General features: G+C 35.8%; 1 protein-coding gene across 44 annotated transcripts in view; it reads left to right on the top strand.

The window, feature by feature from the left end:
- The first annotated feature begins 4,410 nt into the window (after positions 1-4,410).
- Positions 4,411-21,006, top strand: part of mark2a (MAP/microtubule affinity-regulating kinase 2a) — a 60,856-nt gene continuing 44,260 nt past the window's right edge. For all 44 annotated transcript variants that reach the window (XM_068216067.2, XM_073935971.1, XM_073935974.1 and 41 more), the window contains exon 1: positions 4,411-5,538. In XM_068216067.2, the coding sequence (XP_068072168.1) occupies positions 5,488-5,538 (51 nt within the window). In that variant the 5' untranslated portion in view covers positions 4,411-5,487. The remainder of the gene's footprint in view (positions 5,539-21,006) is intronic.

The following is a 21,006-nucleotide window of genomic DNA, read 5'->3' as shown; positions in this document are numbered from 1 at the left end:
TAATATTTTATTGTTATTATTATTATTAATAATAATAATATCATTATTAACAATATTGAAATTATCTAGAATAATAATATTCAGACGGTCAATTAATAAAAAATAATGAAACAATACTTCTTATTACTGTCATTAAAATTATAATATTTATTATTGTTTATCATTGTTGTTATTATTATTTTTTAACATAATAACAAAACATAACAATAATAATGTTGTTTTAAATTATTAACATATAAATATTAATCATCATTTTCAGTAAGACAATAAATTGATATATAAATAATAATAATTATTTATTATTATTATACTATTAATAACATAATAATAAAATGTATTAATAATTAATAATAAGAAGGAGAAGGATATGTATCGCAATAAGAAAAAAAATGGAGATAGTAAAGTAGCCTATTTATTTGGATTATTATTCATTCATTCATTTTCTTGTCGGCTCAGTCCCTTTATTAATCCGGGGTCGCCACAGCGGAATGAACCACCAACTTATCCAGCACGTTTTTTTTTTTTTTTTTACGCAGCAGATGCCATTCCAGCCGCAACCCATCTCTGGGAAACATACACACACACACATACACACACACTCATACATCACTCATACACTACCGACCCAGCCAAGGCTTAAACCAGCGACCTTCTAGCTGTGAGGCGACTGTGCTACCCATTGCGCCACCGTGTTGCTCTATATTATATTATATTATATTATATTATATTATATTATATTATATTATATTATATTATATTATATTATATTATATTATATTATATTATCCTATTATTATAATATTTTGATCTTTTTWAAAAAAATTTTATTTGGGCTTGCTTTTAAAGTAAGAATAACAAGGTGTCTTGACACTAGGGTTTGTAGGGAATTACAGAGAGCCTCCAAAGACTGTGTAGCATCTTAAAACATTAACCTGGCCTTGTCCAAATCGGTTCCTCAATGGAAAAAACACTAAGGAATATTTTCTTTTGCTTTCCATCTTAGTTTATTCCCTCAAACGCCTAGAGATGGCAGCAAAGTATTCAGTCCTTCATTCACTGTCTAATAAAAAGGAATGATATGTGATCTTGAATGGCATAGAGCTGAGCTACTAAAAATAATATACTGAAAATGTGTATATAATGTATCTAGATTAGTACAACTGTTTCATCTAGATTCCACTCTAGCAACAGTACATCCAAGTCAGTCAGACTTCGGAACAGCTTCAATCTCCAGACACTGCAGGTAAGATTGCTAAACTGCATATACTGCAGTCACCTTTAGTAAACACTCTGACCGTATAGGCTGAATGATCATTACAGACTGATTCATTGGCTTGCATTTAGCATGAATAATGACACATTCCTCTGGAGATCTGAGAAACGGTGCAATTTATCCACAATTGTGCATTTTGTTTGCAATAACTGTGGATTTGACTTTACTGAATAGGACAACACATTGAAGTGGATGTTTTCACCTAGAGTTGTTCATTTTAGAGTAAATTGCTTAGGCAGTGTTCTTATTTCGTAATAGCCACATTAATCCACACTCTATCTGTCAAATGTGAATGATGTGCATCTTTTAGAGTAATCCTAATGAGGTGTTCCCCCCCTTTTTTCTCATTTTACATTCCACTGGCTCATATGACAGTAGGATTAAATGCTGCAGTGGCCGGAGAATCACAAAAATGCAAACAGAATGCAAAGGATCTATTCACAGGTGTATTTGTCATTCATGATTTTTTTACAGTGGGGAAAATAAGTATTAAACATGTCATGTATTTTCATGGGAATACTATTTCTAAAGGAGCTGTTGACATGAAATTGAACCAGATTTAGGTAAAAACCCAAACAACACAATTTTTTTCTCTTTTTTTTGTTGGATCATTATCTTGCTGAAATGCCCATCCTGGTTTCATCTTCATCATCCTGGTAATGTAGATGTTTGACTGAAGCAGCTAATATTAATTTACAATGACGAAGGCCAAAGGGGTTGCTGAAGAACTACTGAGAAATTTCAGCTGCTGTCTGGGCTTTTACTGTCTTTCTGCAGCTCCCTTTCTTTATGTGTTCAATACTTTTTCCCTGAGTCATTTCATTTTATTATGCATAACTTAATTAGTAAACAAATTGTATTTGTTTTCTTTGCATATGTATTTCTTTGGTTGTTACCAACATCCGTGGAAAATTTCAAGTCAACGGCACCTTTAGAAATATGTTATCTGAGAAAACTGGTGACGTGTTGAATACCCTTTTCCCTGCTGTAGTGTTCTAAACATGATGACCACAAAGAAGGAACGCATTTCATGGAGAATAAAAATGCTTAAATAGCACTGATCTGACTCATCTGATCCCATGTGAAAGTTTATAACTGACCTAAATCTGAGAAACAAAAAAGTATGTTGCCCTGCACAAGAAAAGTGCAGTGCATAAACAGTTCTTTCATTTAATGTGTTATATTTTCAGGGTTTGATTGAGCATTTTTGGACATTCAGCATTGTTGTACGTATTAAGCTTCTAATGTTTCAATTGAAAAAGTACCATAAATTTATTATCATACATTCAGAGATTAATATTTACCCTCTGAAAGTGTAAATGAAAGAAGGTAACTATTTATAGTGTTGTGGAAGTAAATTAATAAGAGAATTTGTAACTATGAAATGGTACCTTTATTTTGCATGAATGTTTAGTAGGCAGTTAATGTTTTCATTACATATATAACACATTCAACATTTCATAACATATATGGTGGAATAGTTGGCGGTTCATTCTGCTGTGGCAACTTCTGAAATGGAGACTAAGTCAAAGGAAAATGAATGCATGCATTTTAATTAAAAAAAGAAAAAATATGATTTTCATAGTTTAAAAACATCAGTAATAAATATTGACCCTCCTCTCCAAAATATTATATCTGTCTAAAAATGATAATCAGACAATTTATGGTACAACATTGTCTACACAATTTCAGCGACTAAAATTGGAAAGACTATCCAAAACACATTACAAAATAATTAAAGACCCTTTTGCAACACAATTTCATAAAATTTTGAGTACTGTGACAAGATTCTGCATTTTGTGCTTGGAACAGTTTTATTGTTTTTATGAGCTGATGGCTTCAAAATGCAAGTCTGTGCTTTAATGATGTAATTTCTCTTGAAGTCCCGCTTAAATCTTAAAATGATGATCATTCAAAAATAAAAATTCTGTTATTAACTACTCTCATGTCGTTCCAATCCCTTAAGACTTCGGAACACAAATTAGGAGGTTTTAGATAAAATGTTAGAGCTCCCTCATCCTCCATTGACAGCAAGGTTTCCGGAACGTTCAAAGTAAAGGTAATAAAAAACATCATAAATGACATCAAAACAGACCGTATGCCATCAGTAGTTAAATTGAAAATGATGATACTTTTGTGCGCTCATAAAACAAAAATAACATTTTAATTCCACAGTTTCTTTTTCTTAGGGTCAATATAGAGTTCGCAATCACAAAAGCGTTTGGCTGAGCCTTTGTTGTATTTCTTGGATGCACCTGTGCTTTTTTTTACTGGCATTCAGCAGCATACATGATGCCATTGTGCACCTGAATGTGCAAAATATATTAACAACGAGGAGAAGAAACTGTTGAATAAAGTTATTTATTTATTTGTATTTTTTCGGGAAACTTGTCTTGGGATGATGATGGAGTGTTTAGGTTTCATTAGAAATATCTTGATTTGTATTCTGAAAGTGTATTAAGGCATTTGAAACAACATGAGTGTGAGAAATTTATAACAGAATTTATATTTTTGGTGTACTATCGATTTAAGAAGTTCAAACACACATTAGGTTGTGGGGATTTTCCAAAGACTTCTGTTGTTTCTGTAATGACCAAACGCTATTTTCTATCATTCCACTCAAACCTTGACCTACAGTATAAAGAAAACCTGTATGTTTCTTTAAAGGTACTGTTAATTATTTTAGTATGTGTAATATTTTCCCTCTTGGGTAACACCGGCTGGTTTTCACTGTATCAGTGAGGGCTCTGTAGAGATTTCCACTTCTTTTAAAATGAGGTTATCAGGTTAATTAAAGTATGCAAAGCACTAGATTTAAATGAAACACCACTTTATGTCTATTTTAAGTCTTTAAATAGCGAGGATGGGTAAAATGCCCTTACTAGTTGGTTGCCAAGATATTTAAGATTGTAGTTCTCATAAAAATAACCAATGAATAACCTGTTACAGACGCACACACTCTTATTTTTTAACATTTGATGTAAGTGGTGTCCTTAAACTTAATAATAATAGAATTCTTATTTTAAATGTCGAACAAACAAGACTTTAATAGTAAAAGTGCGTGTGAATGAGAGACTTTTATTTTAAAGCTCTGAGTCTGAGGCAGAGGAAGTCGCTCCTCAGCCTGGTCTGGTTTCACATTTCTCTTGAACGCAAACAACACTGGCGTCCGGGCGCTGCTGCTGCTGCGGTACCAGTCGTGACCGCCCGACTGCTCGGCTTTTCACGGCTCACAGATGTAATTCGTCGCCTATCACCGACTGGAACCGACCAATTTACAGCCATTCACAGCTTGGCTACGGTTAGGACATATTCTTACCATCACACTGTCTAAATATCAGCGACTTTTTCCGAAGTCACCCGGCCAGCTAACGCGCGTTAGCAGGTTAGACGTGATTTTCAGAGGCGCAGAGAGCTAGTTTACGAGCATCTCTCATGGTTTTGGGCTTGGATTATGTAGTTTGTTTCCTCGAGACGACATCGGGAGTTTGATCTGCGTTAAAAACAGACATGTTGACACCTGTGTGACGGACATTACTGCGAGTAACGCCGATCTGAACGCTGCTGAGTTGGCTAACTTAAAGGAGCAGCTCGATAACTTGCCCTGAAGTTTTCTCGTGTGTGTGCTAAGCAGGACTCTTCATATGTGTTTCCTGGGTCTTCGGAAGAAGAAAACAGGAGTTAACTTTTGAGATTACAGATGCACATCTATATAAAGCCGAACATTAGTAGTTACGGCTGAATTAGGGACCCTTTGCCTCCCGGCCTAATAAAACTTGTGAGTCCTCGGACTCGATTTCGCATAATTGTGCTGGGGGCAATTCTGTTGATTTTATTCACCAGCTGTCGGATTTAGATCATTTAATACTGTAATTCCCTAGCAAATTCGTTAGTTTAACCCAAGAAAAATCGCATAGGAAGTTGATATTTAATGTTGACAACCGGCTATAGTGTTAGTCGATTTTTCTTATCAATAAACCTCGTGTTCCTGCCGAAAATAGTAAACAAACTATGACTTAACGTCAGGATTTCACGTAATTTAAAATCAACTCTGTATCGGTTTTGGGGTCTCGCAAAGAGCTCAGGGGGCTCTTTACAACTTGGACTTTGGATACTTCTCATTGTGCTCTGTCCATGTCACATCTGATTGAATTGTGAGAGCTGTGAAGACGTCCAGTTTCTGATAATAAACTGTCTAATTCAACCTCAAAACGATGTCGACCAGGATACCCCTTTTAGCCATCCATGACCACTCCTCAGGCCAGGTGAGTCTAATTTAGGTGTTCAAAAACATTTATAAACGCATTGAGGTAAAGTTGGTTTTATATTCTCACATTTAGACTTTCTACTTAATGTTATAATTTCAGAAAAGTATTCTTTGCAATTTCTAAATGGTGAAATCATATCAGTAAATGACAATGAAGGTACAACATTGTTCAGTCAAATACATAGTGTTAATGTGGTTTTGAAGTTATACTTGCGTGTGATTTCAGACCGAATATTCACAGTACCATAGTAAACAATACAGAGAGCATGTCACAAGTTGTCACTGAATGAATGTGCGAATGTAAAACTAACTTTACCTACAATACTCTACAATTATAAACATGTATAATCAATTTCCTTCTCTCTTTTACTCTGTGCAGCAGGCCATGTATTAGTTCATCAACCTCTTTTGCTGCTTATTTTCTCTGCTAAAACGGAGTAATGCAAAAATGCTTTTTAGATTTGTTGTGTAAACAGGAAACAGTGCAACAGTCTTGGCTAATAGCTCTCCTCTTTACCACAAACTGAAAAGAGGCATGTTGTCAAATATTGTTTTGAGATGTCAGGTATTCAAGATTTGTATTTGTCATGTTGGCTATATTGTGATTTCTTTAGTGTGTAATGCTAAGATAGAGATCGCTTATTTACTTAAAGTAATCTTGCAAGTTTAAGTGGTTGGGAAGATTCAGTATAAACATTTGTTGATTTAAGTAAAAATCTGTCATATCAGTTAAGTGCTTTTAAAAAGACTCATTGCTTCAAATCAGTGGCTGGTTATTAATGATAAGGGAAAACTATTATACAATGCATGGTCCCATTTTACTTTTGCTGCTCTTTATCGACTTTTTTTCCTACAGAAAATGTTTGAAAGTGCCAGTTTACACTAAGGGAACAGTTCTGGCATAGTTTGAATGAGACAATATGTAAACATGTCATTCCAAAGCATGTTAGACTTTTGTTGAACGCAAATTAGATTAATAAAATCTGGCAAATTTCTTTCTTTTCATTGAAAGTTTGTTCTCTCAAAATTTAGATTTTTCAAACATACATAAAGAGAGAGAAAAAAATAAAGCAAAATGAATTGAGTTGTTTGCTTCAAGAGAGTAATTGCTTTGTGTTTTTTTAATGAGTTGTAGGTTTTAGTTTAGGCTTGTATTTATGTTTAAACAATCAAATTTTATAGAAACAAATTCACTTTGTTTTATTTTAATGTGAACAAAGTAGGGCTGAACAATATATTGTTTGAGCATGGATATTCCAATGTGTATAGTCACATCGCAGGATTGGATTATTTATCAAAGATTGAAAGATAAAGATGTTATTAAACATTTTTAAAAATTATGTATACAATGTTACGTGTTATTTTATATTTGATTGTTTAATTAAATTAATTTCTGTACTTGAATACTGTTCGATTCAACAGAAGACCATAAGCACTGTTTATTTATTAATTTTTGCTTGTAATTTATTATAGGCACCGCATAAAAAACACTACCATCATAGTTGATCTAAATTAATGAAATCTTTTCAAATTAGAGCTATTACCGTACGTTCACACCGAAAGCGGCGAGAGCGTCCAAGGTCGCTCTGGCCGCCCTGGCGACAACGCTCTCTGCCTTCAGCTCCGGCGGCGAGAGCGTCAAAACTCGCTACATTGATCTAGTATTTAAAGGAGCCGTTGCAGCATATCAGTTACATTCCTGCATAAAACATGTTTCTAGCGTGAAAATGTTGCGCACTTCTTATCAAATTCATACAATAATGGAAGATCAAGTTGCGTGTGGTGTGGCTTTGCTCTATTTATCTAATATGTGTCCATATGTCTGAAATATCCTGAAGCAGCAGTACTGTTTTGTACTGTCACATCGCGTGAGATTCCCGCTTTTTTAAGATAAATTTATATAACATTAATGCACATCAGTAACTCGCCAGTAACTTATTTATTGTATGTTCCTGTAGGAAAAATTTGTAAATAATTGGAAATCCGGCGACTGCAATAATCAAACCCTTGGGAACAACTGTGGTCGGAACCAAAGTTCACAGGTCTGTGTTCTCTGAACTGCTATCAATTGATGGACGTCTTCATTCTGATTGCTTGCCGCCGAATCGCGTCATAGCTCATTACCATAAAGTTGACTTCATTTCAACTCTCCTCGACGCTCACGCCGGCGAAGACGCGCCGCGCTGCTCCTCGCCGCCTATCGCCGCCGGCTCTCATTGAAAATGAATGACTTCCGGCTACTTTGACGCTCTCGCCGCTTTCGGTGTGAACGTACGGTTAAAATGATCTGGTGAAATTATATTCTTATCGCAGCAAAACAAAATATCGCAACGTCAGATTTTCTAATATTGTGCAGCCATACAATTAAGCAATTTAGATTACATATGTGGTGTATCTTTATGTTAAGTTGTGTATGACTTTGGGTCAAAGATTTTTAAAACCACTGGTTTAAAAAAATGCTCCAATTGTACTTTTTTTGTCATAGGTACTTGTTAAAGTCAAATTGATTATTGGCATTGGAGTAGATTTGTTGCTTTGTACACTTGAGATCAAATCTTGAATTCTTTTTGCTTCTCTAGTTTTCTAAACTCATGGAAGGAACCTCAATAGCTTTCTCTAAAATAAATAATGGTGGGTAGCTTGTTTCTGTGGCCAGTTTTAACCGAAAAAGACTGATCCTCTTTCAGTGACTCACTGGCAGAATAGTACCAACACTAAGCAGCTTGCAGTTGAAATCTCATGGGACTGATTTTGAGTCTGTTTGAGTGTGTGGTTTGTTTATAGTGAGGATGAAATGTTTGCTAAAATGTCTCAGTTGCCAAGTTGTACCCAGTCTTACTGTGCTTTTCAGTCTGAAACGGTCGGTCAGCATTTTTTCTCTCAAAAACTTTTCATGTGGTTTAAGGGAATCATATATAATCTTTTTGGCCTGATGTCATTTAATGAGTTTTAATCATCCCGGGATGCTCTCCATGTAAATTTCTTTTTCAAATCCGATAAAAGCTTATTTTATTGACTCCGCAACCATTGCTTGGAGTTGTGGTGTAATGATTCTGGAGATTTGTGTTCCACAACCATGTCAATCTGGACTGGCATTTCCAGTCGGGCATGATTTGAGGAGTGTCATTGGAGGAGGTGTGTTTTTATTTTTAATGTTAATCTTTGTGCACAATGCTTTGCAAACTTTAAACAGATACTGTTGTGATGGGTGAAAATCACAGTTTTGTGTACATATTCCTTACAAAATAGTCATGATTTTTGTCAATTTTCCAGTTGTTGTCTTAACCAGATTATTACACATATTCACACACATTTCCTACATACACACATTCATCCATACACATCTACACATATTCCTTACAAAGTATTCATGATTTTTGTTGTTTTTCAGTTTGTCTGAACCACTATATTACACACATTCACACTAGTGTTGTCAAAATTAGGCATGGGCCGGGATAAGATTTTGACGGCATGAATACGTTGGATAAAAATATCACTGTGGTATTGTGATTACTGCTCTAAAATATATTCTTTTTAAATGTCAGGCAACAAAAACACACTTTGAACACAATTTATTTTATTTTGAGAAACTTTTTAAAAATTTTGGAGCAATAAACATGCCAGGCTAAATAATTCAAATAAATCATTGACTTCTGCTGCCTTCATTAGTTTCAAAAACACAGATTTTATTACAATTTAAAACTGCTGGAGATGCTGTTGTCTTAAAAAACTGAACGTTAAAAAAAGAATCAAACATATACCGTAGGAACGGTATAGCAGGAAATTTTGGCGGTTTTAAAATCTTAAAAACTTTTCCAAACAACGGTATATTCTAAAAACGGTTATTGTCCCATGCCTAGTTAAGATACTGGAATTTGGTACCAATTGGTGCTGAAATTTTAAGTTCCAGTTTAAGGCCAGTACTGTGCCAACACTAATTCACATACAATTCTTACATACACATATTTATCTTGTCCCTTACAAAGTAGTCATGATTTTTGTTGTTTTCCAGTTGTTTTCTTAACCATTAAGAATTTTTTTTCCTCATTTGACTAGAAGTTTATAATCTACAACTAGAATTTGCCTAAAAAAAATTCTATCAGGTTTTTAAGCCAAGGCCATAATCATGTCTTGAACGTTGAGGGGTACCCGTTTGTTTTTGTTTTTGTGAAAACACAAAATATTTTCCAGACAGAAACTACAATAATCACATAACATACCATTGTTTAAATTCAAATATAGAAATTTGAAGGAAAAAAGTAGTTTGCATCACTGGGCGTTACCATTGGTCTTTTGAAGCTCACTTCAAGCTGTTCTAACAGACATTTGCACAGGTTTTGTTAGTGTTTGGTGGCATCAGTTGGAGCTTTTTTTCAGCGTTTGAATATGTTAAAGGGTCATGAAACACCAAAACACCTTTTTTGAGCTGTTGACAGTCGTATATGTGTCCCACGCTGCTAAAAACACTATTAGGACACCTATATTTCGCAAAAAAGTTTAAATTGGTTGTTTTTGCGTTATTTCAAGCAAATTCGTACTTCCGGTTTGAAATTAATTTTTGAAGCTGCATCACGGCCATGACATAATAGCATGTATTCCAGCGTGCAGACTGGACGTCTGTGCCAGATTGTGTCTTATTACGTCATACAGTGTGATGCATTAATGCATGAGTAAGGCTTGGTTCAAACCAATCAGCGCGCTCTATTATGCAACTTCATTAATAATACTGTCACAGTGTTTAGACGACAGAGTTGTGTTGGCAAAACAAGCGTAAAGTGTTGCTTTTATAGTTTGCTGCTGTTAAGTTTTGTTTTCATTTTCTCTCAGTGAGAGAGCAGCTGGAGTCACGTGTGGATTAACAGTTTACGCGACCCTCGACAACAATAACTTGCGTGTCTAAGGAGGATTATTGTTTACCTGAGAGCTGTTCTCATCTGCAAACGCTGAGATCCGGATTCGCTTGTAGTCTTCTCTTAATAAAGACGCGGCTCTAGGTGCTGGTGATTGTCCTGTCTCTACAGATTTGGTAAGTGAGCGACCAGTGCTCTTTGTTTATTCAGTTTGTTCGTATCGAACTAAGTTAACTATTGCACTGAGTGCAAACATGTTAGCACTACAACCAAACTTTAACCTCATGTAGGATTTTCGCCGCATTTTCTGACGGGAATAACACACGCGACTTTCTGACATTACCTGCCGAGTGCATCTAAGTTTCCAGGAAATGCGGAGGGTTTTTTTCTCTCATTCGCCGTGCGGTATCAAACATTGCATAAAAAATACACGCTTGCAGCAGTTCCTCGAATCAAATATTTTGTTTGTCGCGAGGGGCATGAATGAATTCCCTAATTGAAAGAGCCAAACTGCAGTTAACGTCCAACATTTAGTAATTTGGCAAATAATTCGACTACAGATGTCCATGTAAACACCATCACTTTCTCCCGTGTTTGTGTGTTTGTGTGTTTGTGTGTTTGTGTGTTTGTGTGTTTGTGTGTGTGTGTGTGTGTGTGTGTGTGTGTGTGTGTGTGTGTGTGTGTGTGTGTGTGTGTGTGTGTGTGTGTGTGTGTTTTGACTCTGAAACTCGCGCGTGTCCAAATAGACACTCCCACACCATCCCACTTTAGTTCCTCCGACACTCCCCCCTAAACAGAGCTGAACACGCCCACTTTTCTGACTTTTTCCCAAAGTAGAGGTGTAAAAACACCCTGCTGAAACAAGGGGGTTTCATGGCCGTTTAAACCAGTGCTTGTTGTTGATTGTCAGAAGTAAAATGCTGTAATCTGGTGTTTTTGTTTGCATTTGTCTGCATCTGTCATGGTGGTGCATTAAATACCTCACTCTCTTTAAGTGTTAAAGGGATAGTTCACCCCAAAAAAGAAAATACTGTCATTATTTATGGATGGTTTATAATTCTGTGTGGAGCGATCGGCGTGTCCCATGGCGCTTCTGCCTTGCGCAGTCGTTCATTTATATCTCTGCATGCTGGTTGTGTTGCTCTGCAATGACACTTCTGAAACGCTAGCTGGCAGTAGGCTATTATGTTCTTTTGTGTGGAGTTTCTTTGTGGGGCTTTTGTTTTTACAACGCTACCTTAATGTACAAGCAGCTAAAACTTGCTCATTCAGAGGCAGGAGCCAGCGGACGTGCAACAACTTTAATCTTATAGTAAACACAAAATAAAAGTCTCCATCTAGAGCTTCTTCATGAGACTCCATACTTGTAAACACTTGCTCTAACGGGCACACGGTTATTAGCACTGCCCACATTCATCACAGCTACCAAGCCGACCAATCAAAGAGCTTGCATTACATGTTGTTGTTACGCGTAGTAAGTTTTTTTTTTTTTTCAGAGGTCAACATCAGCCATGGCAAGGACTATGCGACCGCGCGATGCGTGCGCCGGACCATAAGCGTGTGCTGGACTATTTGCGTGTGCTTGACACAGAAGTAAAAAATCAGCCTTTACCCTAAATGTTACAAACCTATTTGAGTTTCTTTCATCTGCTGAACACAAATGATTAATTTCAAGAAAACTGAACACCTGTGACTATTAACTGAAATATGTTTTTTCCTACTATGATGCCAATGATTGTTTTCAGTGTTTTAAAATGACTTAGTCTGTGTTCAAAAGAAAAAAATAACCCAAACTGGTTTGAATAATGTGAAGGGCGAGTAAATGTTCATTTTTTGGCTGAACGATCCTTTTAAAAGTACACATTGTGCTTGCATTTGTGCTCAAAGGTAATCTGTGCCCACTAATGCGATTGGCAATTACTTTTGAGGAAGAAGAGCACTGTTAGACTGATGCAGAACACATGTAACTTACCTCTTTGTGTCATCTTAACAGCAGAGAGTGGGTACAATTCAGCCATTTTTAACTGTGAGAAATTGTCTCATTTATGGTGGTTAGAGGCCTGTTTCTAGCAGATCACCTGTGGTTTGAGCTTCACATGCTCAGTCACTTTGAGGCTGAAGTGTCGTAGTCTTTCACCAATGGGGGGGATGTTCAGCTGGCGTCTATTTGTGTACTGGCTGCTGCCTCCCTCCTCTTGAAATAGTCATGTTGTGATAAAAATACTGATAAATGACAAGCTGGCTCACACCCCTCCTTTATTCCCCCTCCCCCGTGTGCCAGCGTACCCCGCTGTTTTCCCCCAGCGTCTCAGACAGTTGGCCCTCAAGCGGAGCCTCTGCTTCTTCATGACCTTCTAGTCCATGAACCATCCATGTTGAACGCGGTTGTGATCTGTCGCTCAGCAACATTCCCGCATTTGGGATCTTCTTTTGGGTGTGTTTTGTTCTGTCTTTAGGGTGGGTTTCGTATCCTTGTCAGATGTTAGTCATTCTCACAGACCTGAATATCTTCCTTCAAGACTCTGTAATTAAAAACAAGCAATTCAATAGGATGTGTGCACCATGTGTAGTTGCTCCTCAACCAATGGCACCTCATCGACACTACTGTGACAAAGTTGTGTCCTGGCCAGCTTGTTGAGTTCTGTTTACATATAGGGGAGAGGGGAGCAAGATGTGCTACTTTTTATTTTTTTAACCAACGATTTTCTCTGTAACAGATAAATGAGATTGAGGTTTTCTTTCTATTATCTAAAATTAGGTTAAGCATTTTTTTTGTGCATGGCCATAGAAATATGACTTTAAAAATAGGATGTAACTAGGATCTATGCCAAGCATGCTTAGTTTGTTTATGCCAAATTTAGCCAAATCAGATGGATTGTTTGGTTTAGGGGCTTACTATCTTTATAACTGCCTCCCCAATAGGTGATGCTCTCTCTGTTTTGCTATTGGCGAGACCGACCCAAAGGTGAACCTAGAGCTTCAGAGCAGAGAGCTGAAAATAACTACTAATGGCAGAGACAAGAGGAAAATAACATGGAACAAGAATCCGAATATTTGCTGAGGTTTTCATTCATAGTGTTTTGAAGTCTGAATGTTTGTACCTTTATTTTTTTTATCTTGATTCTGAATGAGATTTACTTTTAGGTTACTTTTAGATTATTATTTGAAGTTATTTTCTTTGTTTATCTTTGGATGATCTTCACTTAAATAAATACAGAATCAAACTAAATATATAGCTAGTTATTTAAATTCATTCATTCATTTTCCTTTGGCTTAGTCTCTTTATTAATCAAGGGTCACAATAGCAGAACGAACATTCAGCTTATGTTTTACACAGCAGATGCCCTTCCAGCTGTAACCCAGTACTGGGGAACACCCAGACACACTCATTAACACACAAACCCTTCGGCCAATTTAGTTTATTTAATTCACTTATAGCGCATGTCTTTAGACTCTGGGGGAAAGGGAACGCCTGGAAGAACACGAGGAGAACATGCAAACTCCACACAGAAATGCCAACTAACTTAGCCGGGACTAGAACCAGCGACCTTCTTGCTGTGAGGTGACAGTGCTAACCATTGAGCCATCGTGTTTCCCTATATATTTAAATGATATTTTAAAAGGATTCACTAGGGAATTGTTATATTACAAGAAATATGATAATGATGATGCAATACTCAACAGCAGTACTGCATATTTTAACAGTATCATGCAGCCCTAGAACAAACAGAGCTATGTTGTAATCATGTGTTTATGAAATGAAATAATTTGTTAGTGGTTTATATATATTTTCAATGTGTATATGTGAGGGGAAATAACTTTTGTAATGCACACAATCCCATTCAACTTTTACGTCAAGCATGCATAGTTGAATCTTCTGTTTATTTTGCTGATCATTGTTTATATGTGAATAAATGGCTAAATTAATGTGTTTGACTTATGAAGTAATTCTGCCTCTTCTGAAGACATGGTTAAACTGATCTGTTCATTTAGATTTTTATTGTGTTATCAACATGTTGGTGAGTTGAATAGACATTTAATAGAGGAATCAAAATGGCTTGGATTACACACACACATTAGGGGCGTCGAAATTAATTGTTTCTTCGGTGCACTGTGATGCAGATAGGGAAAATTCGATCTGGGTTTAGTTACAGTAATAGATCATAACCGGTTATTACATACTGACGTCATTTATCTCTTATGCGCGATGTCGCAGTACAATACTGTAGCGAAGGAGGAGAGGGGAGTAAATAAAACGCTCCAACTTCTTAAAAGGTAGATAATTATGCACAGTTCAACTGCTTGTGAGTTTGCTGAAAAGTCTTTCATTGACACTTGTTGAAGGCACAGCACACAAGCCTCTATTTCACTACTTGGGAGAAATGCTGTAAACTCCATCTCTGCCTCTCTATCTCTCACTTTGGACATTTGACCTGTTGGCATATTCCTAAGGTAACTTTTCTTCTTCTCTTGGCTGTTAAAGCGATACTTGTGCATCCAGACACGAGCGTGCCTGGGTTGCAAGTTTTCTCCAATGTGTTATTATTGTGTTATTATATATTTGTATATATGTTTGTACTGTAGTACTTTTCAAATGCTTATGGAATTAGTCACTATTTGCTGCCGTAGTAGCACCGTTCATTTACATATGTCTACATGCGCATAACAATTCAGTTACATGCATCATGCATTAGACATAAAATAGTAACTGCGTGTGTATGTATACAGTGCTTCCCACACATAGAGTACTTGGGCAGGCCGCTCGGGTATATTTGGTGACATTTATTTGTTTATTATTATTATTAGGGATGCTCATTTCGGTTAATTTTGCTAACCGACAACCGCCGCTCATTAATCGGTTATTAACGGTTAACTGGTCAGATTACTATTAATTTTATATAAAACAAATTGACGTGTCTATTTTGTGTCTGACACATTAAATATTGCATAAAATACTGATTTATTTTTATATGCTAGCATATTAATAATAGAACAATACAACAGAGCATTTTCACACACCTGCAGTGTTTAGCACAGAAGAACAGAATAAACTAAATAAAATGAATAAAATAAATAGGACTGCCCTAAATTATTTTCCACTTAAATAATTAATTTATATTACAAATCGAAAACACTGACTGATTATGTTTAAAAACCGGCACAGGCTGTCGTCAAATAAAATAGCAGACTTCTTCAAATCGCTCGCTCCACGGAAAATATGCATTTATTTAATGCCCCGCTTGTATTATTATAATCACAAAACCTTTTTACATTTTTAATAGAAATCATTATTTTAAAGATTATGTCTTGACGTGGTTTCCTTTCTCTCCCTCGTGGTTCAAGTGCGCGCGCTGCGTGATGAAAAGACAACAACACGCGCGCATATGTTGACGTTTTGTAAACAGTTTTGTTGTTTAAATATGATATTGCATTAATGTGCATACATGCTTTATAAGCTGTAAAATAAAAGGTGAAGCCTATTTGTTGCGTTTATGATGCAGATCCAGGTCAACATCAGCGCTTTTTTTGGCATCAACACGTCTGTTTCAAGCAATATTCTTCTTCCATTTAGCTTCTTTGGCAAATGGCGAAACGGCTATAAACTCCAGCATGATAGAGTGATTATATGCAGAGTCATACTTTATCTATAAATAAAGAATAACTATAGAAACTGTGTTCATCTTAACTGAAAGCTTCTGCGTGTTTGCTGACCTCAAGCATCGCGCACCTGTCAGTCAGTCAGTCAGTCAGCACGTACTGATTAAACAATAGCGCACAGCACTATACGGTTACAAAAAAGTTTGCGCTGTTATAATCCACTTACCTTTTAATACGTTTTGGTGCGATTATAATCCGCTATTAAAAACAACAACAACAACAATAACTGAATGGGTAATGTAGCCGTGGCGGGATGCATTTTGGTTCCCGCCATGGAAGAATGAATGTAGCGGAAACCAAGCTCCTTAAAAGTTCTCTGTAGCTGTCTTGACAACACAAACTGCTGCTCTGGGATGAGCCGCGTGCAAAAGATGCCCCTCTTAATGCAAAGGCGCATTCAATCGGCCCGATATGCAGCCAAACTAAAAATATATAAAATAATAATTTTAATCGTTTAACTGATAGCATTAATCGGTCATAAACGCACCCTTTCGGTTAACGGTTAATCGATTATTTTGAGCATCCCTAAATATTATCCTATTACACTCCCACAGACAATCTCATGTGCTCTGCAGAGGCTCACATAAACGCGCCTTTTTGAGACTTTTTGAAATGCATCCGTCCAGTGTTTCTAATTCTTCTAAAATGTGCAGGATTCAGCTTTTGGTTTCATTTTCTAAGCCATCGTCTTTTTTTATTTCAAGCCTGATTTACTTTCGATTGGCTTCATAGCTGTACACAGCCACAACACTGAGCGAAACATTATAATTCATTATTTGATCTAAATGACTCGAATAAACTTTTCTATTTACTCTGAGAGGACGAAATTACATCTATTCTGGCTGCAAAATTTTTGTACACTGGTAGAAATGATTATTCAAGTCAATTGCCTTATTTAAATGAGGTTAAAATGATTTTTTTCTTGTAATTATTATTCTTTTTAGATTTCCTTTCTGTCATTTATTTATCATTTATATATATCTATATTTTATTTAATGTTGGTATATTACATATTTTATACATGTCTAACATGCTTTGGCAATACTGTAAAAAATGTCAGCAGCAGATTTTAACTATCAGTGGGTGCACATGGCTCCTGAGTAGAATAAAAGTAAAACCAATAGTGGATTTATTTATGTATTTCAACAATATAAAAAAAAAAAAAACAACAACTTCAATCCATTTAAAAGAAGCAGTGTATCATAAAAAATATTGTTAAAAATCTCTTGTTTATTGTTGTTGCATGTAGGTAACCATGTGCTGTGAGTAAAAGGTGTTTTTCAATCCGGCTACCACCACAATTATATTTCAAACCTGTGGGAAGCACTGTGTATTAGGGGTGCAATGGTTCTCGGAAAAAAACAAAAAACGAATCATCCCGTTGTCCACCCACGATTTGGTGTGCCCTGTGATCTGCAGTTCACAATATGCATTATTAATATTGGTTTAGTGTTAAAAACTGCAACAACGCAAAAAAGTTCTGCCTTTTTTACGTTTCCGTTTACCTTTTACGCCAATCACCTCTTAGTACGTAAATATGTTTTTTTTTATTTTTTTAGTATATGTTCTAAATAGTCTAAAAGTACTCAATTATTAAGATGTGTTGACATAATTATTATCTTCATAATTGGTTGACACTTGAGTCAAGATAGAAACCAGAAAAACGGAAAGTTTCAGCTATTTCTCTCTGTTTTTCTTTAGCATTTTATTTAAACATATACAATATGTTTAGAAACATTAACAGATATTATGTTTAACTGCAAGTCTCTTGAGGTAGACACTGAAGACTCAGGTGAGCATGTATTAAAAGAACATTTTGAGCAACAGGTCTCCATAGCAACACAAAGCTTCATAGTTATACCATGAAGGTGAATGCAGTCAGATCATAGTAACTCTACTATGACCTTATTTTCTGAAATAATGGCTTTTAGCTGGTTTGAACAGATTACCATCCCAATAAAACAAACCTCTCCTGGATGTTTGTTAGCTCTGACGTCTGTGACCGGGCCTGAAACGTCAGCAGCGACAAGCGATGAAACCAATCTTGCTCAAAACACTCTCCGATTGTTCATCGAGGAATCAGAGAACTCCAACCGGTTTGACCGATGACATAATGAGGAATCTCAAGTCCATGTGAACTACAGTATTAGTCTAGTTAGGTAAATGGCCTAAATGAAGGGTTGTGTATTGTAGATGTGGAGCAGGATCATCTGGTTGGTTTTCCTATTGGTTCTAGGTTAAAGGAAATAAAGGTGCTGGGCGAAACTGGTTTTTCTAGGAGACAGGTAAAGCTAGTTGATCTGTAGCTCAGGAAAGTGCACTGTTATTATACCGCTTGCTTTCTTTAGCTTGTAAAGATGGTTAAATTGATAACCGTCTGTCCCTTTCATAGTGTTTGATTTGTCTTTGAGTGATCAGTAATCTGTGGCACATGTAATGGCTGTTTAATGTTTACTGACGGGTGTGGTGCTTCAACTGTGAACGCCACTGATTTGGGCAGATGTTGTGAAATCACAGCAGAACTCATTGCGTTTGTCTTGTTATAACACATCAGATGTTGTCGGTTGCTGTCTTTCAGAGATCCCAGAAAAAAGCCCACGCACATAGACCACGTGTCTCAAAGATACAGTTTGTTTCTGTCAGCTCGGTTGAGGTGGGTAAGAGTAATTGGTTGGAAGCTGTAAATATTCATGTTAAAGTTGTTTTCTTGGAGAAATCATTGTCGATCCTGTGTTTAAAAGGATTACTCTGCTCATGGGTGACTCACAAAATTTCCTCTGCACTGTGGTAATTTTTAGAGAATACAGAAGAGTCAATATATATAGAGATGTCTGATCTTAAAACATGCTCAGTATTTTCATCTGATCTCAAAACATGTTCAATTTAAATATCACAGAACAATTAATTTGGTTGAAAATTAGTCATGGATTAAAGATTATTGCTTATAGATTATAGTTATTACAATATTATTAGTAGGATTATTATTAGTAGGAATTGAGACAGGAGTGAATCAGTTCAAATTAAAGTGACTTTCAGTGTCTTAAGTTTAATTAAATAGCTTTTTTTATAATAATAGGACAAGAGGTTAAAATGTTTTTCAGTTTGATAGACTTGTATGAATGGTAAAATATTTAAAAATAACTAAATAAATAATTGTAGATAAGTTAGAGGTCCTTTTCTTTAGTCAAAGTTTAGAAGAGCATTTCAGTAATTACACATTTAAATGTTTATTCATAGGTTTTAAACTTATTTGAATGTTATTATTAATAATTAGGAAACAGAAATGTGTGCACATCTAATAATCTCAAAGACAGGTGCTCGATCAAAAATAAACACCGTAACAAAAGATCAAAAGACAATCGGCACACTGCTACTAGCTCTCAATTTGTTTTACATCACAATGTTCACATTGTGAAGACCATGTAGGTTAATGTTGTTTGAGCTTTTATTATTAATAATTAGAAAATTATTAACAAGTATACAATTAGTTTAATTTAAAATGTTGGCAAAACTTTATGACAAGATTCACTAGCAAACTGATGTTTTAATAAATACTTTATTAAAATCCAATGTGGTAATTGTTCATGTTAAAAATTAATGTTAACTAAAATGAATGCTTTGCTGTAGTTAGTTTCCTGTAGTGTTCCACTTCCACACTGGTGTTTCACGTAGCATTTCTGAGAAGCCCTCCTTCCACACTGTACCGCTAAAAACACACATCACGTGACCACACACACACACACTGTCGTGCACTCCAACATATGTGCACATCTGAGCTCCAGCAGTCAGTGGGTGCTTTGAGCACAAAACCCCAGAGAGCAGTGCACATTGGACAGTTTATTAAGAATTTACTACTGGATCGATTCTCACTATAGTTGTTAAACGTGATATTTTATTAATCTTGTCTCTATCGACTCTTCGATCTTGAATTTATCAGGTAACATGTCACAGCGTCAGTAAAATATTTTTGTTCTTCTGGAGAAAGGCTTATTTGTTTTATTTTAGCTAGAATAAAAGCAGGTTTAAATATTTTGAAACCCATTTTAAGGTCAATATTATTAGCCCCCTTAAGCAATATATTTTTTGGTTGTCTGCAGAAGAAACTACTGTTATACAATGACTTGCCTAATTACCCTTATTAAGCCTTTAAATTGCACTTTAATCTGAATGCTTGTATTTTTAAAAACATCTAGTAAAATATTATGTACTTTTATCATAGCAAAGATAAAAGAAATCAGTAATTAGACATGATATATTAAAACTATTATATTCAGAAATAAGTAAAAAAAAAAAAAAAACTTCTTTCCATTAAACAGAAATTGGGCAGGAAAAGGGTTGCTAATATTCAGTAGGGCTAATAATTCTGACTTCAAATCCTTCAGTCAAGTGAAGGGATTTTCTCGTTGTTTGATTAATCGTAAAAACAGGTGGAGGCAGGAATATTTTCGCACTGTCATTTTAATGGTTTCTCTTTCACGTGTCTTTTGATTCTCAACTTGTTTATTACACAAATGAGGGTTAATATGAATAATCACTAAACACCGCGTTTTGACACCTATTTGACCATTAAAGCGCTCACGTTAAGATTACTTTAGATGTCTGCGCTCCTCTGCTCGTCTCAGTGTGCGAATGAGACCGAATGCTGACCACGTGCTTATGTGTGTGTGCGCGTGTTGCACACACACCTAAGCATGCGGTCTTTCGCGCTTTTGGTATATGATGCAATAATCGTTTATCTCGATATGGTTTTTCATAATCGTTAGAAGCCATAATCGAAATCGGATTTTTGATTAATGGCACAGCACTAAGGTTATGTACAATATACAGGAGTGCACGTGCATCTTCCTCTGCTTGTAAACTCCTAAACAAACACTTGTAATCGGTTCATGGCATCGGCCAGATTGATGAGCATCGATCGAGTCATTACATGTGATTATCAGTTGATGCTGATAGATTGG

This window comes from Danio rerio, chromosome 21 (assembly GCF_049306965.1).
Source record: "Danio rerio strain Tuebingen ecotype United States chromosome 21, GRCz12tu, whole genome shotgun sequence".
Classification (NCBI taxonomy): Eukaryota; Metazoa; Chordata; class Actinopteri; order Cypriniformes; family Danionidae; genus Danio; species Danio rerio.
Note: the sequence above shows the minus strand (reverse complement) of the source record. Positions and strands in the feature narration are given on the sequence as shown.